The sequence below is a fragment of the Salvelinus fontinalis genome, chromosome 34 (assembly GCF_029448725.1).
Source record: "Salvelinus fontinalis isolate EN_2023a chromosome 34, ASM2944872v1, whole genome shotgun sequence".
Classification (NCBI taxonomy): Eukaryota; Metazoa; Chordata; class Actinopteri; order Salmoniformes; family Salmonidae; genus Salvelinus; species Salvelinus fontinalis.
Window position 1 is genome coordinate 36,125,193 of NC_074698.1, and position 10,862 is coordinate 36,136,054.

General features: G+C 42.0%; 1 protein-coding gene across 1 annotated transcript; it reads right to left on the reverse strand.

Annotated features, from left to right (window-relative positions):
- Positions 1 to 450: 450 nt before the first annotated feature.
- On the reverse strand, positions 451 to 10,599 carry LOC129834003 (inward rectifier potassium channel 16-like). The gene is made up of 2 exons (XM_055898821.1): positions 10,527 to 10,599; positions 451 to 1,871 (listed from the first exon to the last, which is right to left on the reverse strand). Exon 2 carries the CDS (start codon positions 1,826 to 1,828, stop codon positions 677 to 679), a length of 1,152 nt encoding a protein of 383 aa, XP_055754796.1. The 5' UTR covers positions 1,829 to 1,871; positions 10,527 to 10,599; the 3' UTR covers positions 451 to 676.
- Positions 10,600 to 10,862: the final 263 nt, after the last annotated feature.

Consider the following 10,862-nt stretch of genomic DNA (forward strand, 5'->3'; position numbering starts at 1 on the left):
TTTAATCAACCTTAGACTAAGTAATAGTTTATTAGGTCATCTTATATACTTTGAGTATACTAGTCTACAGCACGCACGCACGCACGCACGCACACACAGTGAACACAAGGTGGTGATATAGAGGTACTGGCGCAGAAGTCAGTGATAACTAACAGCTCTGTGATTTAACCCCAGTGTAGAATGTGATGCAGGTTGAATTAAACACATGGTTTAGCATGGAACTGTAAATATATTGCATATGACTATTCACTACAATGCACAATAATCTTCATCTTTTTTACTTTCCACTAAAGAAACATGGAGGTATTTTTGTATTTGAAAAAAACTTTACGACCATCACATCAGAAAAAAGTATATTTATTTTAAATTTGGTGCACAGTCTGTCCATCACAACAAAGACGTTCAAATGAGGCCAGACCTCGGACGTCAGATGTGACTAACAACGTACGCCTTGTTTATTTAACTGATAGAAAATAACATTTAGTTAAATTATTACATTCATAAAGGAAATAACAAAGGAGTATAAAATATTATATAAAATAGTTATTTACAATGAAACTACCCTATTACACTTACTCAAGTCCTTTACTGAAGTCCTGTGTGATAATGTACTATATAACGATAATGTAACAATGTAGTTATCTGTCTCTGCTGTTTTGGGATTATCACAGCGTCATCAGAGCCACGCCTCCTGAACCACCTCCTCACTGACATCAGCCAAGGACCTCCGGAATTTCCTGCTCGATCTCACAAACGGCTGCTGCGATTGGACGATAGACTCAGTGGTCGGCGGTCTCCCCCTGTCCCCCTCCTGGGCGCTGACCATGGGTGTCTGCACCCAGGTGGTCTGATGAAACAGGGCATAGTCTACCTTGTAGTGCCTCCTCCCCACCTGCACCATGTCCTGGAAGCGCTGGCCCCAGCGGATGTCCGCCGGGGTGTAAGACGTGCGTGTCTGGTGCAGGATTCCTGTGGAGTCACCGGTGTAGGTGAAGGACACTACCAGGTCAAAGTCCTCCTCCGTCAGGCTGTCCGGTCCCAGGCTGTAGAGGGGGCTCCCAGGCTCCAGCTTGTGAACGATGCTGGCCGGGGTGGCCAGGATGAGGTGTCTACTCTGGATGTCTAGGTCCTGGTAGGTCACGGAGATCATCCCAGAGGGGTGCTTCGTGGGGCGGACCAGCTGCGCCCGGGCGGTGCCTTCCAGGATGTGGTTCCTGCGGAAGTCGGCAATACGCCACACAAGGCACAGGGCACCGTCGCGAGTGTTGACCACAGCGCAGCTGCTGAAGCCCACTGTCTGCGCCCTCTTTCTCGCGCACGCCATTTTGGCCACGGTGATGCCGATGACGACTGTGTCGATGAAGCAACTCATCAGGGCCTGGATAGTCATCACTACGATGGCCACCATGCAGTTCTCCGTCATCACCCGGAAGCCGTAGCCGATAGTCGCCTGGGTCGACATGGAGTACAGGAAGGCGGAGGTGAAACTGCGGACGTTCGCCACACACGGAGCCGAGTCATGGTCCTCCAGGTCTTTGTGGACGTAGGCGATCAGGAAGTAGAGGACGCTGAAGAAGAGCCAGGAGAGGACGTAGGAGAGGCAGAAGATGAGGAGCATGACCCTCCAGCGGAGCTCCACTAGCGTGGTGAAGATGTCGGCCAGGAAGAAGCTCCACTGGCCCGGGGATTGGTGGAACACCACGGGGCAGCTACCGTCCTTCAGCATGTAGCGCAGCCTCTTCTTCCCCTCCCCTCGGCCAAGATCTCCTCTGCCCATGGTGTGTGTCGTGATGTGGTGGGTATCAATGATACACTGCTGCTGGTCCATGCCTGGATTTATTTTGACAAGGGCTCTTGTGCCGTGCCTCCCCCTGAAAAATATATATATTTGTGAGGTTAGTGTGATTAGTAAAACAAAAAATAATATATACTGTACACAGTCCTATATGTAGAAGTACACGTAAAGTAAACCATTTTTATTAGGTCTAGTTTAGTCTCTTTTTACAAGGGTTTAGGTTAGGAAAGGATGTTATTGGTGAGAGACCATCTCTATTACAAGCCAGCTTAATGTCATCAGGTTCCTCTGTTTGTTGAAGAGAACCCTCCATGTTTGAGTAAACAGGCTAGGTCACACCTTGCCCGAGGCTATCAGCACCTGAATGACCGTGACAATGTCATGCTGTGAAAACACTTTATTATCTTGTTGGCTGATTATTTACGAGAACTGTGATTTGCTACGGGGAACACAGTAAAAAGCTGTGCGATTACATTTAATGATAGTCCAAATTCATTAATTTCAATAAATATTTTCCATAATTTTACGGTAATGAAGACAGGATGAGTCAAAATGAAAGGCAAAATCAGATGTTGACAAATTAACATGCCTTTGTGAAACTTCATGTGGAAATGATTGCTGTAACCAAGACAGCAAAAGGAGAGAAACTTCTGGGTTTTCCCTTCCTTTGTGTTTGCTTCACTAGTCATCCAGAAAGTTTGATTAATTTGTCCTAACATGCTATACAACCACAACACATGCATTGCCTATTCCCATTGGCAACAAAGTTTAACGTCATTTGAACAGTTGTACTTTCCTTCATTGCAGGTTTCTCTAGACGGCCTACGTTCCTTCATTGCAGGTTTCTCTAGACGGTCCTACTTTCCTTCATTGCAGGTTTCTCTAGACGGTCCTACTTTCCTTCATTGCAGGTTTCTCTAGACGGTCCTACTTTCCTTCCATTGCAGGTTTCTCTAGACGGCCTACTTTCCTTCATTGCAGGTTTCTCTAGACGGTCTACTTTCCTTCATTGCAGGTTTCTCTAGACGGTCTACGTTCCTTCATTGCAGGTTTCTCTAGACGGTCCTACTTTCCTTCCATTGCAGGTTTCTCTAGACGGCCTACTTTCCTTCATTGCAGGTTTCTCTAGACGGCCTACTTTCCTTCATTGCAGGTTTCTCTAGACGGCCTACGTTCCTTCATTGCAGGTTTCTCTAGACGGCCTACTTTCCTTCATTGCAGGTTTCTCTAGACGGCCTACTTTCCTTCATTGCAGGTTTCTCTAGACGGCCTACTTTCCTTCCATTGCAGGTTTCTCTAGACGGCCTACTTTCCTCCATTGCAGGTTTCTCTAGACGGCCTACTTTCCTTCATTGCAGGTTTCTCTAGACGGCCTACTTTCCTTCATTGCAGGTTTCTCTAGACGGCCTACTTTCCTTCATTGCAGGTTTCTCTAGACGGCCTACTTTCCTTCCATTGCAGGTTTCTCTAGACGGCCTACTTTCCTTCATTGCAGGTTTCTCTAGACGGCCTACTTTGAAGAACTGGAGCCTTCTTCATTGTGCCCTCAAACTTGATCTAGTGACTCTCAATGTAAACATTGAAGAGTTTCTGGTATAACAAGCCTTATACAACCTTTCCTGGTATAGTTTCACCATGCCATCTTACTGACCTAGTACGGATTCTATTATACCTCACAGGTCAACAGTAACCAAGGAAATAGACCTTAAATCCCTCACCTAGTCCAAGTATGGATCCTTTCACCCTTTGATCTATATCTGGGCATTATCAGAACACATCTATAAAGATTCAACTAGGATTTAGGCTGGGTGGGGAAAGAGATAATTTTTTCTTACCAGGAAAGAACCTCATTTTAATGTTTTACCCTGCTCTGTCCCAGAACAATGGAAAACAGAGGACAATGTGCATGTCTATTTAAAACACTGCTACAATTAAGATTACTTGAGGTGGATGACACATTGAACTGAGAAGTGCAGTAAAACCTGTGTTTCTGTGTCAAGAATCATTATAATATTTACATTGTAGCTTTTTTTTGTTTTTACTTACTTTTTTTAACTTACAAGTTACAACTTCAGAACAGCTAACTATGCCTTTCGTTAAATACTCAGCACTTATTCCTTTCTTCACACCTACAGTGTGTTCATCATACTTTAAATGATTGAGCTAACCTGGTGACTATATTAAGGATTAGTCAGCTAACAGGTGCCATTATATCGCAATAAAGGTGCCAATTCATAAGCAACTGAATTCTTAAACACTGTCAGTCTAGAGTCTGTTCCAACTTCTCTTTCCCTGTATTGAGAATAATTGTATTGGGTCATTAACTATAACCCTGAGCTCTGTGTAGTTATTAAGCTTTTTTGACTTTGAGGATAAATTATTATCCTGCATTTACCACGAATAGCGTTCTCCTCTAAATGTTTCCATAAAAGTCCATCTTTACAGGGATACAACTAGATTCTGGCAAGTAGGTTGTTTTTCTACGTACCCAGGGTCAGATGAACTCGTGGATACCATATTAATGTCTCTGCGTGCAGTATGATGTCTCTAGCGCTAGCCTATACTGCCATACCTGCAGACTTCTAGTCATTGCGCTAACGCTAGCTAGCATTGGCTCGCCAAACTACCTCTAACTTTGTTTTTCTTGACAGCACAAACAATCTCACCAAACAAACTCCCACTAATGCATACAATGACATGTTAAAAGGGATATTTACCCAAATTACAAAATTACACACTGGTTTCCTTACCCAGTAAAAAATGCTAATATCAAGACAATTGACTTGCATTGGATTTGTGCCACAAAAGCTAAGAAGTTTGCATTTGTAAACAAAACCAACGCATTGATTGTTGTCATACCTTGTCCATAGACTGCTTACAGCAAGTGTCAAGCTCAATCCATGATTGTCTGTGGGTTTTCCCTTGTACTTGATTGATGAATTAAGGTCACTGATGAGCGAGGAACTCCCCTCACCTGGTTGTTTAGGTTTAAATTAAACTGGTTTAAAAACCAGCAGACACTAGGCCCTCCATGGAATGAGTTTGACACCCCTGGTTTACAGGGTAAGGAAACCAATATGTCATAAAAAAAATATATATATATATATATTTTATTTTATTTCACCTTTATTTAACCAGGTAGGCCAGTTGAGAACAAGTTCTCATTTACAACTGCGTCCTGGCCAAGATAAACGCAAAGCAGTGTGACACATACAACAACACAGAGTTACACATGGAATAAACAAACATACAGTCAATAACACAATAGAGAAAAAAAAGTCTATATACAGCATGTACAAATGAGGTAAGATAAGGGAGGTAAGGCAATAAATAGGCCAGAGTGGCAAAATAATTACAATTTAGCAATTTAACACTGGAGTGATAGATGTGCAGAAGATGAATGTGCAAGTAGAGATATTGGGGTGCAAAGGAGCAAAAAAAATAATAACAGTATGGGGATGAGGTAGTTGGATGGGCTATTTACAGATGGGCTATGTACAGGTGCAGTGATCTGTGAGCTGCTCTGAGAGCTGGTGCTTAAAGTTAGTGAGGGATATATGGGTCTCCAGCTTCAGTGATTTTTGAAATTCGTTCCAGTCATTGGCAGCATAGAAGTGGAAGGAAAGGCAGCCAAAGGAGGAATTGGCTTTGGGGGTGACCAGTGAAATATACCTGCTGGAGCGCGTGCTACGGGTGGGTGCTGCTATGGTGACCAGTGAGCTGAGATAAGACATTTAGTTCTGATTATTGCATATGTACAGCACGCAAAAGTATGACTTCTAAATATTTAAGATAATTAATGATATTCTAATTGTAGATGTATGACCATGCTTCCATGTCCTTTAATTGCATTATAGTTACAATGCTGTCCTTTATAGGTAGACTCATCGATATGATGGTGATGCAGAAAGCAAACAGCTTATTGAGTACGTTTCCATAACAACTAACAGGGTGACGCGTGAGGTCAACTTCTCTGTTGTTTTGGTCCCCTGTCTACCACCCAGTGAACAGCATGAAGAGAACCCCTGCACATACTGCACATACTGATACTGTGTTTGACTGTGTGAGAGCAAAGTCTACCTTTAAACATATGTAATAAAATATATTTTAAAAAGTGTTTCATCTAGTGGATTTATGACTTTATTGAGTCTGAACACTTATGCTCATCTCTGGTTTATAATCATTAATGGCAGTGATGTAAAGTACTTACAGTGCCTTTGGAAATTATTCAGACCTCTTGAATTTTTCCACATTTTGTCACTTTACGTAAAATAGTTTCCCCCCCTCATCTTCACACATACACACCCCATAATGACAAAGCAAAAACATGTTTTTAGAATTTTTTTGCACATTTTTTACAAATAAAAAACTGAAATATCACATTTACATAAGTATTCAGAACCTTTACTCAGTACTTTGTTGAAGCACCTTTGGCAGCAAATACAGCCTTGAGTATTCTTGGGTATGACGCTACAAGCTTGGCACACCTGTATTTGGGGAGTTTCTCCCATTCTTCTCTGCAGATTCTCTCAAGCTCTGTCAGGTTGGATGGGGAGCATCGCTGCACAGCTATTTTCAGATCTCTACAGAGATGTTCGATCGGGTTCAAGTCCGGGCTCTGGCTGGGCCACTCGAGGACATTCAGAGACTTGTCCCGAAGCCACTCCTGCGTTGTCTTGGCTGTGTGCTTAGGGTCATTGTCCTGTTGGAAGGTGAACCGTCACCCCAGTCTGAGGTCCTGAGCGCTCTGGAGCAGGTTTTCATCAAGGATCTCTCTGTACTTTGCTCCGTTAATCTTTTCGTCGATCCTGTATAGTCTCCTAGTCCCTGGTGCTGAAAAACATCCCCACAGCATGATGCTGCCACCACCATGCTTCACTGTAGGGATGGTGCCAGGTTTCCTCCAGACGTGGCGCTTGGCATTTAGGCCAAAGAGTTCAATCTTGGTTTCATCAGACCAGAGAATTTTGTTTCTCATGGTCTGAGAGTCCTTTAGGTGCCTTTTGGCAAACTCCAAGTGGGCTATCATGTGCCTTTTACTGAGGAGTGGCTTCCGTCTGGCCACTACCATAAAAGCCTGATTGGTGGAGTGCTGCTGAGATGGTTCTCATTCTGGAAGGTTCTCCCGTCTCCACAGAGGAACTCTGGAGCTCTGTCAGTGACCATCAGGATCTTGGTCACCTCCCCGACCAAGGCCCTTCTCCCCCGATTGCTCAGTTTGGCCAGGCGTCCAGCTCTCGGAAGAGTCTTGGTGGTTCCAAACTTCTTTCATTTAAGAATGATGGAGGCCACTGTGTTCTTGGTACCCTTCCCCATATCTGTGCCTCGACACAATCTTGTCTCAGAGCTCTAAGAACAATTTCTTCAACCTCATGGTCTTGGTTTTTGCTATGACATGCACTGTCAACTGTGGGACCTTATATAGACAGGTGTGTGCCTTTCCAAATCATGTCCAATCAATTGAATTTACTACAGGTGGTCTCCAATCAAGTCGTAGAAACATCTCAAGGATGATCAACGGAAACAGGATGCACCTGAGCTCAATTTCGAGTCTCATAACAAAGGGTCTGGATACTTACTGTATGTAAAAAAGGTACTTCTGTTTTTTATTTGTATTTCTAAAAGCCTGTTTTTGCTTTGTTATTATGGGGCATTGTGTGTAGATTGATGAGAACAAAAAGATTTACTCAATTTTAGAATAAGGCTGTAATGTAACAAAATGTGGAAAAAGTCAAGGGTTCTGAATATTTTCTGAATGCACTGTAAGCAAAAATAGTTTAAGGTACTACTCTGTACATTACTATTTATATTTTTGACAACTTTTAATTTGACGTCATTACATTCCTAAATAAATAATTTTTCCTAAATAATTTTTTACTCCATACATTTTCCCTAACACCCAAAAGTACTTGTTACATTTTAATGCTTATCAGGTCATGAAAAGGGTCCAATTCACACACTTATCAAGAGAACATCCATGGTCATCCTACTGCCTCTGATCTGGTGGATTCACTAAACACACATGCTTCGTTTGTAAATGATGTCTGAGTGTTGGAGTGTGCCCCTGGCTCTTCATAAATACAAATAAATAAAAAACGGTGCCGTCTAGTTTGCTTAAAGGATAACTCCACCCAAAAACGATGTTTTGGTATTTCAAAATGTTTTGCTTGTCAGCAGTAAAGTTTTCAAGATATGTAACTTTCAAAATACAGAAATCATCCGGTATGATGCATTTTGCATCAAATGATGCTGCGTTTTGCATCACATGATGAATGATGCAAAATACATCATACAGGGATGATTTCTGTATTATGAAAGTTACATATCTTGAAAACTTGATTTATACTTTTACTTTTGATACTTAAATATATTTAAAACCAAATACTTTTAGACTTTTACTCAAGTAGTATTTTACTGGGTGACTTTCACTTTTACATGAGCCATTTTCTATTAAGGTATCTTTACTTTTACTCAAGTATGTCAATGGGATACTTTTCCACCACTGATTAATGGCATCACAAAAAACTATTTTACAGCTCCTGTTTTGCAACTGTGTATTAATTTACAAGAAATAACACCTTTGGAAAGATCTTCAGATTCCAATAGCCTACAGTCGTGGCCAAAAGTTTTGAGAATGACACAAATATGAATTTTCACAAAGGATGCTGCCTCAGTTTGTATGATGGCAATTTGCATATACTCCAGAATGTTATGAAGAGTGATCCGATGAATTGCAATTAATTGCAAAGTCCCTCTTTACCATGCAAATGAACTGAATCTCCAAAAAACATTTACACTGCATTTCAGCCCTGCCACAAAAGGACCAGCTGACATCATGTCAGTGATTCTCTCGTTAACACAGGTGTGAGTGTTGACGAGGACAAGGCTGGAGATCACTCAGTCATGCTGATTGAGTTCTAATAACAGACAGGAAGCTTCAAAATGAGGGTGGTGCTTGGAATCATTGTTCTTCCTCTGTCAGCCATGGTTACCTGCAAGGAAACACGTGCCGTCATCATTGCTTTGCACAAAAAGGGCTTCACAGGCAAGGATATTGCTGGCAGTAAGATTGCACCTAAATCAACCATTTATCGGATCATCAAGAACTTCAAGGAGAGCAGTTCAATTGTTGTGAAGAAGGCTTCAGGGTGCCCAAGAAAGTCCAGCAAGCGCCAGGACCGTCTCCTATAGTTGATTCAGCTGCGGGATCGGGGCACCACCAGTACAGAGCTTGCTCAGGAATGGCAGCACGCAGGTGTGAGTGCATCTGCACGCACAGTGAGGCGAAGACTTTTGGAGGATGGTCTGGTGTCAAGAAGGGCAGCAAATAAGCCACTTCTCTCCAGGAAAAACATCAGGGACAGACTGATATTCTGCAAAAGGTACGGGGATTGGACTGCTGAGGACTGGGGTAAAGTCATTTCCTCTGATTAATCCCCTTTCCGATTGTTTGGGGCATCCAGAAAAAAGAATGTCCGGAGAAGACAAGGTGAGCGCTACCATCGGTCCTGTGTCATGCCAACAGTAAAGCATCCTGAGACCATTCATGTGTCAGCCAAGGAAGTGGGCTCACTCACAATTTGCCTAAGAACATAGCCATGAATAAAGGTACCAACACATCCTCCAAGAGCAACTTCTCCCAACCATCCAGGAACAGTTTGGTGACAAACAATGCCTTTTCCAGCATGATGGAGCACCTTGCAATAAGGCAAAAGTTATAACTAAGTGGCTCGGGGAACAAAACATCGATATTTTGGGTTCATGGCCAGGAAACTCCCCAGACCTTAATCCCATTGAGAATTTGTGGTCAATCCTCAAGAGGCGGATGGACAAACAAAACCCCAGAAATTCTGACAAACTCCAAGCATTGATTATGCAAGAATGGGCTGCCATCAGTCAGGATGTGGCCCAGAAGTTAATTGACAGCATGCCAGGGCGGATTGCAGAGGTCTTGAAAAAGAAGGGTCAACACTGCAAATATTGACTCTTTGCATCAACAACATGTAATTGTCAATAAAAGCCTTTGACACTTATGAAATGCTTGTAGTTATACTTCAATATTCCATAGTAACATCTGACAAAAATATCTGAAGACACTGAAGTAGCAAACTTTGTGAAAATTAATATTTGTGTCATTCTCAAAACTTTTGGCTACAACTGTATTTCAAAACTAAACTTACTATCACACTTTATTTGGAAAGTCCGGATTTTCCATCTGTAGATGCTCGACAGATGGTCATACTATCAACAAACTCTTTTGATAATCAATCGCTTGCTACGGTTAGGGTTAGAATAAGGGTTAGGGTAAGGGTTAAGTTTAGGGTTAGAATAAGGGTTAGGGTAAGGGTTAAGTTTAGGGTTAGGATAAGGGTTATGGTTGTAGATAGTTAGTTGAAATATTACTGATAGTCTATAGAGCATCTACAGATGGAGTATCCAAATAAAGTGTAACCACATTTATTTGCTCAGTTTGGGTCCCACTATCAAAAGTACTGATTTAAAAAAAGTACACATTTTTACACACACTGGATGTGTGGGTGAAAGACAAGAAAATATCCTCTTTACACAAACACAACTGTGCCTGCCACACACACAGCATTCCAAAATGTTTCCACATAAAACTCACCACAATAAGCCCAGAAAGAACCAAAACTCACTTGGATACAACACTGTCTATATAAAAAAAGTCAACCTTTATCTAATTCCTGTTACTTAATGATCAGACACTTACTTCAGTCGTAGGTGTGTGTTTGAGACGTGAAGTTGTTTTCACTGAGACGCAACACAGACAAACAGGTAAATCCGGGCTGCTAAGAGTTGTTACGGTCAGTCTCTCACTTATAACCTATTTACAGGTGAGTGTGACCTTCTGAGGGCAGGACTGGCCCAGAGGCAAAGTCCCATGTCATTGAGTTTGATGATATGGGATCAATTACACCACCCCTGAGAAAAACCCTATTGTGTCGATCCATAAGATTTTTATGACCGGTGTAATATATTTACAGACAAATTAAAGTTTCCTTGCTAGATGTCTATGCTATTTCGATTTTCATTATCGAAGGCTTTG

Bases quoted from the DNA above. Each gene is read 5' to 3' on its own strand.
- LOC129834003 (XM_055898821.1), bottom strand. From the start codon at position 1,828: ATGGACCAGCAGCAGTGTATCATTGATACCCACCACATCACGACACAC.